At 38.4% G+C, this 14,256-nt stretch overlaps 1 protein-coding gene across 13 annotated transcripts in view; it reads left to right on the top strand.

Annotated features, from left to right (window-relative positions):
* The window catches only part of SYNE2 (spectrin repeat containing nuclear envelope protein 2), a 440,757-nt gene that overhangs the window by 195,785 nt on the left and 230,716 nt on the right, over nt 1-14,256 (top strand). For all 13 annotated transcript variants that reach the window (XR_014820403.1, XR_014820402.1, XR_014820405.1 and 10 more), the window contains 5 exons: nt 2,510-2,611; nt 4,577-4,714; nt 11,600-11,764; nt 12,392-12,504; nt 13,360-13,522. Coding sequence is in view for 9 of the 13 variants with exons in the window: in XM_021074116.2 (XP_020929775.2) it covers nt 2,510-2,611; nt 4,577-4,714; nt 11,600-11,764; nt 12,392-12,504; nt 13,360-13,522 (681 nt within the window). In the remaining 4 variants the exon portion in view is untranslated. The remainder of the gene's footprint in view (nt 1-2,509; nt 2,612-4,576; nt 4,715-11,599; nt 11,765-12,391; nt 12,505-13,359; nt 13,523-14,256) is intronic.

Raw genomic sequence — 14,256 nt, 5'->3', positions numbered from 1 at the left:
TTCCGATTTCTTTCATGGTGGCTTGGTTTTGCCTGTTTTTTTCTTTTCTTTCTTTTTTTTTTTTTTTGTCTTTTTAGGACTGTGCCCACAGCATATGGAGGCTCCCAGGCCAGGGCTTGCAGAGCTGTAGCTGCCGGCCTACATCACAGCCATAGCAATGTACCACAGCGATGTACACCACAGCTCATGGCAATGCCAGATCCTTAACCCACTGAGGGAGGCCAGGGATAGAACCCTCGTCCTCACGGATACTCATGTATACCAGTTGGATTCGTTAACTGCTGAGCCATGATGGGAACTCCCTACTTGCTTTTTTTAAAAAAGTTGAAAGTGGTAATTTATTAACCTTTGCTGAATTATCTTAAATAGTATCTAGGAAGATACTCTATGTAGGAGAAATTAAGTTTAACAGGCTTTTAAAAAATTCTAGAGATACCAGATTTTTGTCTCTTGTAATTTTTAGCAGCTTTATTGAGATAGTTGACATATCATAAAGTTAAATTTTTTAAAATTTACAATTCAGTAGTTTTTAGTATATTTACATAGTCATGCAAACATCATCGCAGTCTAATTTTAGCATATTTCCATTTTACCTGTTCTTTAGCTTCATGTAAATGGAATCATATAATTCATATAAACAGAAACATTATGTTCTACTCTTCATCCTTATTTGCTGAGATACTTTTGAATTACCATCAGCTTGCTGTTTGATTATTGAATTTTTTCCTTTGACTTTTAGTCAGTTACACAAAATGTTGTGGGTGGAAATTTCATAAAAAATCACTGAGTTGAAAATAAGCATCTACTCTGCTTCTGTGGAAATAAATGAGTGTTGTAAATTTAGTAAAATGTTTTTGAATATTATTTTAAAGTGTATTTAAACTACTTCCTCAGACATGCAAACTTGCAGTCATATTATCGTGTTTTCTTTGACAAATTTAGACCTACGTTTTTCTGATGCTTGTGTTTGAGGCACCAAAAGCCAGACTGTCGCTGACTCTGGGAGACTCACTGAGACGGCATCTTATGTAGTTCACTTATTTCTGACATCCTGAGGAGCTACTCTTTTCTAATTAATTTTCTTATTAAAAATAAAATTAAAAATTCAACTGTCCTTGAAGTCAGATGCAAAAATACATAGAAAGTACTCTTGCTTACTAGAAATAAAAAAAGAAAGTGAAAGTTAGAGGAAAATGGAAATGAGATGTAATTTCCTTTGCTTTACCAATAAATACTAGTAAAATTAGCCTCCAAATGTGTGTAAGTGTACCACTGTTGCTCACTTTCATAGGAGAGCTTAACCAAAGCCTTTAGTAGTGTTAGTTATAGTTTTTCTTTTTTTTTTTTTTGCTTTTTAGGGCCTCACCTGCGGCATATGGAGGTTCCTAGGCTAGAGGTCAAATTGGAGCTGTAGCTGCCCGTCTAGACCACAGCCACAGCAACACCAGATCCGAGCTGCATCTTCAATCTACACCACAGTTCATGGCAACACCATAGCAAGCAAGGCCAAGGATCAAATCTACATTCTCATAGAGACAATATCAGGTCCTTAACCTGCTGAGCCACAATGGGAACTCCAGGATCTTTATATTGTTCAAGGTATTTTTGATGTCAGTATATTTAGTAGAATATACTGAATTAACCCATGTTTAGATTTATTGGAAAGTAGTATTTTGAAATGTCTACTATAAATAAGTTTCTCTAAAAGTAAAGAATAGGAGTTCCCATTGTGGTGCAGTGGAAACGAATCCAGCTAGTATCCATGAGGATGCAGGTTCCATCCCTGGTCTCACTCAGTGGGTTAAGGATCTGGCATTGTAGGTCTCAGACGTGGCTTGGATCCCTTCCCCATTGCTGTGTCTGTGGCATAGGCTGGCAGCTGCAGCTTGATTCGACCCTTAGCCCAGGAACTTCCATATGCTCTGAGTGTGGCCCTAAAAAGCTAAATAAATAAATAAAATAAACAAAATTAAAGAATAATGAAAATGGATAAGCCGGAAAAAAAAAGACACTTGCTTACCCTGTTTCTTTAGCACATTACTTTCAGATGCTAGTTTCAATCCATTTAAAAGTTTAAGGTGTTATATGGAGTTCCCATCGTGGCTCAGTGGTTAACGAATCTAACTAGGAACCATAAGGTTGTGGGTTCAATCCCTGGCCTTGCTCAGTAGGTTGGGGATCTAGTGTTGCCGTGAGCTATGGTGTAGGTTGCAGATGCGGCTGGGATCCCGCATTGCTGTGGCTCTGGCGTAGGTTGGTGGCTACAGCTCCAGTTGGACCCCTAGCCTGGGGACCTCCATATGCTGTAGGAAGTGGCCCTGGAAAAGGCAAAAAAAAAAAAAAAAGTTTAAGGTGTTATGAACAAGCAAAATTCCTCTTGGCACTATTGAGTCATTGTTGTGTAATGATTACACTATTTCACTGATGGTTAGAGTTGTTAATTTTATTGTTAAAAAAATCACAAAGTCTATTTAAGACAGAGTTTTAAAAGTGTATGTGTGAAATACAGGGGAAGATGAAAGATGCCATGGTCTGGTTAACTCTACAAGAGAAGAAACTGCAGAAAATGCTAAAGGATTCAGAAAATGAGACTTATTGTGAAAAGTATGAGGTAGGTATGACTTTAAACAACAATTTTTTTTTTGTAGTTTACTCTTAGGGAAGAGTGGGATGTTTGTAGGAAAAAAATTATGTAGAGTTAATTATTTAAATACCCAAATTATCTCCAGCTTTTAGGGCTGACTTCTAGGGACCAAGCTTTTCAAATTTTAGCCTGCAGAGGAATCACCTGGAGAATCTTCCCCAGGTGAAAATGTAGATTCTAACTCAGCAGTTCTGGGCTGGGGCCCGGGGTCCTGCATTTCCTGCAGGCACCCAGATAGTGCTGATGCTTGTGGTTCTTAGAGAATGTTGAGTGGTAAGGTTTTAGAGTGGGGGTGGCAAATGGGTCTCTGGGCCCCACCACCTATTTTTATAAACATATTATTATGGGAATAGAGCCGTGCGCATTAAAGTGTTGTTTGCGGCCACATTCTCACCACAACACCATTGTTGGATGGTTATAGTGAAGACCATATGACCCACAAAGACCACATGATATTTACTATTTTGCCTCTTTCAGAACACATTTTCCAATCCATGGTCTAGAGCAGAACATGCTTTTCAGAATGAATATTGAAGGAAAACAGAGTAGGAAGTCGTAAATGGAGCCGTCCCAGAATTCCAGTGTAGGGTTTCAGCCATCGTATCCTTTGGATCACAAAGACAACTGTCACTGTCACCACACTGAACACTTGCTGTGTATCAGGGCCCTTGCTGACCCATATTTTACTTGTTACAACATCATGCTCAACCCAGTCTTACAGAGGAGGACAAGGCTTAGAGGGACTGAGTGATTTATCTAAAAGTTACATAGTAATGAGAGGTAGAGGTGGGATTTGAATGAAGTCTAGCTTCAAAACCCTAGTTCTCTTTACATCCTGACACTTCCCCAGGGCAGCAATTATTCCCTGCACCATCTTGAAAGAGACTAAGAGGAGCCGAAGTGAAGGCTCCATAGTCCAGTTTCTTAGAACCCAGCCTTTGCCACAAGGTGCTTCCCGGCCAGCCTCCATCCTAATAAGGAAGGGATCCATTCAGGAGCCTGCATGGCACTTAACACCTCTGCTGCCACCCCCCATCTGCTGAGGGACTTGGATGAATCCAGCCTTTCCTGCACCAACACTCAGCAGATCGTGTGACTTGCTGGCTGTGCTATTCTTTTAGGTTTGGAGCCATCAGGGAGGCAGGGAGCAGACCTCATCCTCCTTTAGTCTGAACCGCACAGGCTTCCTGTGCTTCTCTCTCTTAGCTTCAGCCTGAGATTTTTTTCATCGACAAGGTGCTCAGCGTCAACAGGAAATGCCTCTCACAAATGTCTTTGATTTACCAGTGTACTACAGATTCAGTTAATTCCCAGAAAGAATCTAATTATCCCTTTGTTCATAAAATTTAATTAGAAATGCTGCCAATAGTTATGGTTAATGCTTTAATTACTATTTATGGAATTGATGACTCAAGCACCAATATTTCCCACAAATACAACCAGTAAAAGTTTTATTTATTAGTTTTTGAGGGCAGAGACAAAGTGTTTTCTGAAGTGTGTATAAAGTGATTTGGGAAGAATTGGCTCAGGCTGAGTTAGTCATGGGCATGTCAGAGACCACTTATACATGATGGCTGCTAACATATAACTCACGCTTCCTCTTATTCTTATGGTTATGAACACATTTTTTGGGGGGCAAAGTCACATTTTCCTCAGGGCATCATGATTTGTCCTCTTGAGGTGGGTTGCCTTGCTGCTCCATTGCCCAGAAATCCAACAATACACACTGTGACCTTTATTACCACGAGGGCTCCCAGATAATGAGGGTGCAGTGAACAAAGAAACTGGATCAATGAGAGGATCCTGAATTCAGGGAATTTTACCTTTAAGTCAACATTTAAGTATTACCGATAGCTATAGACCTTCACATAGCAAGTTCCATTTTATAAACTGGTTTAAACGTTTTAGTCTTTAAAATACTCTCATTTGCAGAGCCTGCTGTCCTTCCTGGAGTTACTCAATGAAGGGAAAAAACCCTTTTTGGATGTCCTGTCAATAAGAAAGAATCTGGATGAGCTGAATGAAGATCAGTTACAGCTGAGAGAAGCCTGGGACAGTCTCAACTACCAGGTAACTGTGTTATGTTGACTAGAACATTTTCATGGGGCAGCTGTGTTGGATGATAACTTCAGACTTCAGGGAGGAATTCTGTAAAAGACCGAGTGGATGCTTCCTCAGAAAGTTGGGAGAGTGTTGTTATGTATTCTCCGTGGTCTCATTTGGGTAGTGGTTAATATTTACATAGGAATTTGTGATATTCTGTTTAGAGAAATTACAGGCTTATCCACAGTTTTCATATTTGCCATCAATTCTTGGTTTGCCACAGTATATTATCCATACTCTGACTGACCTGCAGGCTCCTCTCTGCTTTGGACCAGTGTCATGTGTCGCTATCAATAGATGCTCAAAGGGGATAGGGAAAAACCCAGAGACAATGTGTAAAGATGAACATGTGTATGTATGTCTGAATATATCTGTATGATTTCAGTCGTTTTAAATTTATTGAGATGTGTTATGGCCCAGCACATGGTCTGTATCAGCCTTGATACTATTTGCTCTTAAAAAGAACATGTATTCTCTAGTTATTGGATATAATAGTCTATAAATATCAATTAAGATAAGATAGTTGAGAGTGTTCAGATTATCTCTGTCTTGACTGGCATTTTGTCCAGTTGCTCTATCAATTTCTTAGAACAGGCTATTAAAATCTAGAATTAGATTTAGATTAGATTAGATTAGATTAGAATTAGAATTAGAATCCTTTCTTTAATTTTATCAAATTTTCTGTCATGTGTTTTAAGACTTTATTATTAGATATGTACATTTATGATTGTTATGTCTTCCTGGATGAACACTTTTTTACCATCGTGAAATATTCCTGTTTATCTCTGGCAAGATGATTTTTATTGATATCTACTTGATCTGATATCAATATGATTATTGCATTCTTCTTATGCCGACTGTTTTTATGGCACATCTTTTTCCTTCATTTACTTTCAACCTATTTGAGTCTTTATTAAGTGGTCTCTTATAGGCAGCATGTGGTTGGATCTTTCTTTATTATCCACTCTGACAATCTCAGCCTTTTCACTGGAGTGTTAAGACAATTTATGCTTAATGTAATTATTGACATGGTTCAATGTGGGTTTACCATCTTAACACTTTTTCCATTTATTCCCTCTGTTTTTTGTATCTCTATCCTTTTTTTTTCCTGCCTTGTTTTAGATTATATTTTTAGAATTCCATTTTAATTTATCTATTGGCTTTTTGGCTCTACCTCTGTCATATTTTTAGTGGGATTACAATATACATTATAATTTTTTTCTTTTCTTTTCTATGGCCACAACTGCAGCATATGGAAGTGGATATGGATACTAGTCAGGTTCTTAACCTGCTAAGCCACAGTGGGAACTCCTACATTATAAAATTTTTACAGTCTACCTCAAGTTCTACAACTTCTAAGTTATTGTACAACTTCATTACATGTAGAAATCTCGCAATCAAATCTCTCATTCTTCATGCTTAGTTGGTTTATATATCTATATCTATAGCTGTATCTGTCTATCTATATATGACACAAACATATTTTAAAGTCCCTGAGAACATGTTACAATTGTTTGCTCAACAGTTATATGTTTTAAAGAAATTAAGGGAAAGGTAGTCTTTCATCTATATCTAGATAGTTATCATTTCCATTGTTCTTAATTCCTTCCTAGAGATTTGAGTTTCCATCTGAACTCATTTCCTTTCCGCTTAAAAAACTTCCTTTAACTTATCTTATAATGCAGGTCTGTGGATTGCAGATTCTCTTAGTTTTCTTTGATTGCTTAATGTCTTTACTTTGCCTTCATAGAAGAAGATAAGATACAAAGATGAACATGTTTGTTGAAGTATAACTTACATACCATAGAATCCACACATATTGAATGGCTAATTAAATGATTTTTAGTGAATTTACACAGTTGCAACAGAGATTGTATGGTCTGCAAGTCAGAAGTACTCTCTGGCCCTGAAAAAGTTTGCTGATTCCTGCTCGAATCTCTTGGCTGCTAGGAATGACAGCTTGTTTTCAGCATACTTTATCATACCATTCATGAAGTGTCTTAGACACTAGCACAGAGGCTTAAAAGAGCCACCCTGTCAGGGTTCTTCATGTTGAAGAACTGATGCAGCTCCATAAATCTTTCCATTGAGTGGCAGTGCTTGTTGCATTTTCAGCTCCTGTTCTGATCTCCGTGTTGACGCTGATCCTGGTGAAGGGCAGGAACTCTCTGCCACAAAATGGAAGGAGAGGAAGAAGATAGTGTCTGTACAGTTCAGGCTATTCCAGGTCACAATGACCTGACCTAATTTTGCTATGAATGATTTGGAAAAATCACCCCAAATAATGAGAAATACCATTAAAAGAAATGTTTTGCAAGATTAAGTGCTAAACATTGATTGTAGCTTAAAAACCCATCCCTTAGGTAGAGTGCTGCTTATATTCTTGGTGTTGTAAAATGAGACATTAGTTTTTAAATCATCGGGTATGTAACAATCAATAACATCCAGGCAGTTTCTAGTTCAGTTGTTTGAGGACACTGGTATCTCAAAGCATCTTATTAAATGACTTCATTTTATGTTTATGTGTATGTATATATGTCTTTTTAGTGCCACACCCATGGCATATGGAAGTTCCCAGGCTGGGGGTCGAATCGGACTTGTAGCTGCCAGCTTATACCACAGCCACAGCAACATGAGATCTGAGCTGTATATGCTGCCTATACCACAGCTCATGCCATGTGGGATCCTTAACCCACTGAGTGAGGCCAGGGATTGAACCTGCATCCTCATGGATATTAACCCACTGAGCTGCAATGGGAACTCCAATGGTTTCATTTTAAGCCCGCTATAGGAAATACTCATGTTATTTTTATTTTTAGTCTTTTTGCCTTTTCTAGGGCCACACCCGCGGCATATGGAGGTTTTCAGGCTAGAGGTCTAATCAGAGCCGTAGCTGCTGGCCTTCGCCAGAGCCACAGCAACGAGGGATACAAGCTGCGTCTGCGACCTACACCACAGCTCACGGCAACACTGGCTGGATCCTTAACCCACTGAGCAAGGCCAGGGATTGAACCTGCAACCTCATGGTTCCTAGTCGGATATGTTAGCCACTGAGCCACGACAGGGACTCCCATATTATGTTATTTTGACCTGACAAGATCTTATGTAAGTATTCATCAAAATTCGAAAGTAATTTCTAAAACTGAGGAAGAAAGTGTGGAGCCACTTTTCTATGTTAAGAGTGAAAGGCAAGGAATGAAAGGTAGACTTTGCCTCTGTCTTAACTTTCCCTACAGCTGCAGAGTACAACCCCAGTTGGAAAGCCCATGTTTGGTTTCATTCAAAATATATACAGCTTTTGCGAGTTCCCTGGTGGCCTAGTGGGCTAAGGATCCAGTGTTGTCACTGCTATGGTGGGAGTTCAGTCCTTGATCTGGAACTTCCATATGCCATGGGTATGGCCAAAAAAATCCAGAATATATACAGCTTTCTTTCATTTCTGTTCTGCATCAGTGATTTCTATTAGTCTGTCTTCCACCTCCCTTATTTGTTCTTCTGCCTCCTGTAATCTGCTGTAGGTTGCTTCTAGTGAATTTTCTATTTCAGTTATTGTATTTTGCATCTCTGCTTGCTTAATCCTTAAATCTTCTATTTCTTAGCTCGTGTTTCTTGTAATTTATCAGTCTTTGCCTCCAATTTATTTCCAAGGTTTTGAATCACCTTTACTATCATCAGTCCAAAGTCTTTTTCATGGAGGTTGGTAATCTCCAGATCACTTGGCTGTTTTTCTGTTTTTTTGTTTTTGTTTTTGTTTTTTCTTGCTCCCTTATCTGAGTCATAATTCTCTGCCTTATGGATTTTTGGTGTGGTCTACTTTGCAGACAATAGAGTTGTAGCCTCTCTGGTTTCCGATGTCTTCCTTTCTTATGGGGGAAGTTGGTACAGGTCTTGCTGTCTATACAGCTTCCTTTCAGTTGTGAAAAGAATATTAGCTGAGTTAGAGGTATCATTCTTAGCTTCTCTTTAGCTCAGTCACCTGCCAGTTTTCTGGAGGTTTTTTTATGGTGAATGCCCAAATAATTCGCGTGTGTGTGTGTGTGTGTGTGTGTGTGTAATAAAAGCACATATTAGCTTTATGTTAAAAATTCATAATAATGGAAGCATTTAAAAACTATTTTTCAAATGGAGGCTTACCAGCATATGCTTAATGATTTAGGTTTTATAGCTGTCTTTTGCCATATGCCTGTTGAGAAAATAAACTTGCAAGCTAATTAAAGCAAAACAAACTACTCCAAGATATCACTTATCTGTGGAAGTAAAAGAAGAAAAATCAAACACATAGAAACAGAGTAGCAAAGTGGTTGTCCAGGACTGACGGTTAGGGAGAAGTTGGTTAAAGGGTACAGACTTTGAGCTGTAAGAGGAATAAGGTCTGACTTTAGTTGATAACACTGTATTATGTCATTGACATTAGCTGAGAGAGTAGAACTTAAATGTCCTTGCCAGAAAAAAAAGAAAAAAAGATGAGTGTGGGAAGTGATAGATACGTTAATTGACGCGATGGTGGGGCTCCTTTTACGATATTAATATATATCAAATCATCATGATATACACTTTATTTTTTTAAAATTTATTTTGATGACATATGGTTGATATACAATGTTGTGTTAATTTTTTCTGTACAGCAAAGTGATTCAGTTATATGTATATATATATATCTTCTTTTTCATATTCTTTTCCATTACGGTTTATCACAGATATTGAATATAGCTCCCTGTGCTACACAGTAGAACATTGCTGTTTATTCATTTTGTATACATTAATGATGTAACACTTTAACTATCTTACAATTTTGTCAGTTATACCTCAATACGCTAAAGACAGCAAAACAAAATACAAAAACTTTAATAGTTCATGATTCTTATTTATTAATCGTTCCTTTTGACTGCCTTAACAGAGCCTAGCTTTGTCCTCATTTAATGTCTTTGTACTTGGGTAGTTGGTTAAGTGTTTTTTTTTTGTTGTTGTTTGTTTGTTTTTGATACTTCCCTTGCAAATAGTGGGCACCCAATGAATGTTTTCCAATGAATTAATAATGACTCAAATAACTCTATTCTTGGAAAAAATTAAATTTGCCTATTCTTCTATTTAAAAGCGTTTTAACTCTAAAATTAGAACCAACTCAGTAGAGCTCTAATGGTAAGCGAAAGTACAGACTTGAAACTTTGCTCGTCACTGTGACGTCAGTGCTCTTCCAGGGTCCTCCTCGACCCCTATGCCTGTGTTTTTGGTGAGCACGCTTTACTGTAACTGTGTGCTTGTCTCCTTCCCCTGGTTCAGGCAAGAGCTGAGACTGGTTACCTGGTTATTTACCTGGTTGACTCTCAGATGTGGAGAATTGTGTTAAACTTACTCTCCTCTTCATGACACATGGGTCTGGGTGAGGCTCTACTCTCATTTTTGTCCATCTGTTAAACTGTGCATTTATTCCTTCTTATGCAAATATCCTCCATCCATCTTCCCTTCTCCTAAGGTCTCCATCAGGATGTGCTTAATATGTATCTTTTGTTTGATATGTTCTTGCAAAATGCAGCGCTGGATTCATGTATCCATGTATTTTAGAAGCAACTCGGAGTAGTTATGCTGCAAGCCACACGGCAAGTCCAATGTCCATGTATTTTAAAACGGTGTAAGTTGATATTATATGTTCTTCTGTTTCTTACTTTCAATTCTGAGCACATACATTTAAGGTGCCTCCATGTTGCCATGGGTGTACCCCTAGCTGTCATCTGATGGTGGCTCAGTCCCCTGTGGTGTGACCACCTCCTTGCCCCTCCAGGTCCTCCACTCCAGAAGCCCTCTGTGTCTTTGTACCCAGCTCTTAGCACAATTCCTAAGTGTCTGCTCAGTGGCTGAATGAATGAATGAATGTGGGAGCTTCTCAGGAGGGAAATCCAGGTAGAGGGGGCAGGAAGAGTGAGGACCTGGGAATGTGGTCAGTGTTTGGGGCAGTAAGTGGTCATTTCTGTGACCCCGTGTGCAGGTAGGGGGTGGTGGGAAGGCTGAGGAAGGAGGAAGGTGCTTAGACTAGGAGGTAGGGGCTTTGGTGAAAGACAGATCTTCAGGAGATATCTAATATAAATATATCATCAGAGCTGGTGAGGAAAACAACCTTTAAATCTGCATGAGAGGTATAGCTGTACTGTCTGGGAACGCAAGGGCAGACAGCATTTCAAATGATGGTCGTTCAGTACAGTAGTCGACCCCTGCTTAGTAGGTGCTTTAAATATTTCTCATTTTTACCCATAACTGAAGGTGAATTTATCAGAACACTTGTTTTTATTCTTGTGACCTTTTTTACAGCTTTTATTAAACAAGGTGATCTTCTTGATCAGCACCTAGCCCAGGGATAGTTAGAACTAAGAAGTTTACCTGTTGATCAAGATTTCCTTGACACACACACACACACACACACACACAAATAGGGTTCCTATTGTGGCTCAGTGGTTAATGAACTTGACTGTGAACCATGAGGCTGTGGGTTTGATCCCTGGCCTCACGCAGTGGGTTAAGAATCCGGTGTTGCCATGAGCTGTGTGGTGTAAGTCACAGATGCGGCTCAGATCTGGTGTTGCTGTGGCTCTGGCATAGGCTGGTGGCTACAGCGCCTATTAGACCCCTGGCCCCCTAGCGTGGGAACCTCTGTAGGCCACGGTTGTGGCCCTAAAAAGGCAAAAAAAAAAAAAAAAAAAAAAAAAAAAAGACTAACGAATAAGAGAAGTAAACATACTGTGTTTAGAGAATTTTATAACAAGAATTCTTAAAATAATTAAGCACACTGTGTGTGAAGAAATAAACTAGAAAAGTGTCCACTGAGGAATGTGTTTCCTTTTCTTAAATTCTTTTCTCCAGGTTAACGCATGGAAAGCAGATTTGAATCATGTCTTGCCCCCGGCCCTCTATCAAACAGAAGTTTGGCTCCAGGAGGTGGAGGAGCTTGTAGAGGAAGATTTGCCAGCCTCCCAGGATTACTCTGAAGCCAGGGCTTTACTGCAAGAAAAAATGACTTTATTCCAGGTTAGAAAAGAACAAAGAAACATGGAAATAGCTACGCTTTGTTAGGGACTGTTCTTGAGGAAGATTTTGTCCTGGAAGAAAGGGGAAGAAGTAGAGTGGATATTGAGGATGGTGTAGATGATTCCTCTGGAGATTTGGGGGACCCGAAAGATACCTCCACTTTCTTTATGAGCATTGTGCTAGTTGAAGGTAAAAACAGTAAGAAAAGAGTCGAGTACGTTCTAAAGCAACTGTAAAGTCTGACAGAACAGGAGAGGGGAGACTTTTAAAATGTGGGAGATTGGGTTTTCGGTGAAATGATATGAAAGAATTTTGATAGGTGAGGTTTACAGCATTTGAGCTCACAAAGGAATGGAAAAGACATCTGAAAACAAAAGATGTTGATAATGTTTTTATCAGAGAAACTGCAGTCTGCCTCATTGTAAAAGGTTCCAATTTAATTTAAAACATTTATGATGAAAATACTCACCAAATTTCAGTTAAAAAAAGAAAGGGCTTTATGATATATATATTTATTTTCTTTTTAAAAAAGATGCAATGCATGTGCAGATCAAAGGAGATCAACAAACCCTGAGTCTCAATGTTTGGCAATAAATCTGGTTCACGTCATGCTAAATTTCTTTTCAGAGTCTGATGGATAAATTTGACTGTCATTTGAATACTCTCCTGGCATTTGAAAATAGAGATGAAAACCATTTGACATTGGTACCACCTAACAAATTGGAGGAAATGAAAAGACGGTTTGTAACACTACCCTTTCACAACTGTTGACACCTTCATATTTGATCCCTAGCGTGGTGCTCTAGGGACCAACGGTACCGATTTTTAGATAATTTCTGACGGTTGGTCTTTAAATCTTGATAACAGGCCCTTCATGTTTTATGTGATGGTAACATTATATCAGGCTAACATACTTCCTCTTTTATTGTCTGGTAAGACATGGTGGTAGAAGAAGTTCTGGACTCAGAGTCAGAAACTAAGCTCTGTATCTTGGATTTGGCCAAGTTACCGTGTTTTTCTGCATGTTTCCTCATTTGTAAATATGAGGTAATAGTAATCACTGTGTTCATGTCTCACAAGGAAACTGGGTGAAATGAGTGGAGGTATATGAAAACACTTTATAAACTCCAAAAAACTGCAGATATAAAGATCATTTAATTGGTGGTTGTCCATATTATCTTCTCTTTTCTCATTATTCATAAGCAGCTTATTAGAATGATATTAAGAAGGTATTAGCCTTAGTAATGAAAGCTGTTGATATGTAAATGTAGAAAATTATAGTTACATTAAGTTACATGGAAGTTTTCAAATTTAGTAAAATATTTTAGAGATTAACATTTTTATTTTAGAACTTCTCAGTAGGGGAATCATTTCTTCAGGAAGTGTTCTGTTAGATATTTTTATCTTAGAAATAGCTGTTTTATATCTGGTGATGATGTTTGTTTTACTTTGTTTAAAAAATTTTTTTTGAGGGTACATTTGAGTTCCATGTGTTTAAAAGAAAAAGTTAAAGCCCCAATAGTTTTAAAAATGCCAAACGGATTTCTCACATTTGGTGAATAATATTTAATTCTAAAACCTGCACTATCTTCCAGAATCAACAACATTTCGGGGAAAAAATTCATGCCACTTCTAGAATTTCATTACTATAAGTGCTCAGTTCTTGGTTTGCTAGATGAAGTGAAATCAAAATTGGTTGTTTGGAACATCAAATACGGGAGCAGAGAATCTGTGGAATTATTGCTGGAAGACTGGCATGTAAGCCACTTTATTTCATGTCTTAGACAATTGTTCTCCATGGTGCTGGGTTTGCATTTTCCCTTGGCACAATTTCCCTTTACTTTCCAGGTTTTGAGACAAGTTTTCTTGGTAGCTTTCATTAGCTTAAATATTGCCTGGAGGAGAGAATTACAGGTAGTCAAATAAGTCAAATCAGAATGGGAAAACAGCATTATTTAGCACAACAGGGGTCAATTGATTGAGTTAACCAGGCTAAGTAACATAATAAAGTCTTTTTAACATTATTCCGTCGTGGAGCAGCAGAACATAATAAAGTCTTTTTAACGTTATTCCATCGTGGAGCAGCAGAAACGTATCCGACTAGGAACCATGAGGTTGTGGATTCAAGCCTTGCTCAATGGGTTAAGGATCTGGCTTTGCCATGAGCTGTGGTGTAGGTTGCAGATGTGGCTCAGATCCTGCATTGCTGTGGCTGTGGTAAAGGTCAGCAGCTATAGCTCCTATTGGACTCCTAGCCTGGAAACTTCCATATGCCAAGAGTGTGGCCCTAAAAGAGCAAAACAGAAAAAAAAATCCTACTTCACTTACTAGACATCTTGTTTAATATTTTTTTTCCCACTCAGTTTCATGGTTTTATTCAAACATTAAACTTCTTTTAGAACATTTTAATCTTAGCCTTTAAAGTTTTAAGAGTAGGAAAAACAGTGTGTTTTGCCTTGAGGCTGTTCTGGGGGAGGAGTTTGTTTAGCTGT

The sequence above is a fragment of the Sus scrofa genome, chromosome 1 (assembly GCF_054392235.1).
Source record: "Sus scrofa isolate SSC_HxYL_T2T_F1_AM1 chromosome 1, Sscrofa_HxYL_maternal_Yorkshire_Landrace_v2.0, whole genome shotgun sequence".
Classification (NCBI taxonomy): Eukaryota; Metazoa; Chordata; class Mammalia; order Artiodactyla; family Suidae; genus Sus; species Sus scrofa.
Note: the sequence above shows the minus strand (reverse complement) of the source record. Positions and strands in the feature narration are given on the sequence as shown.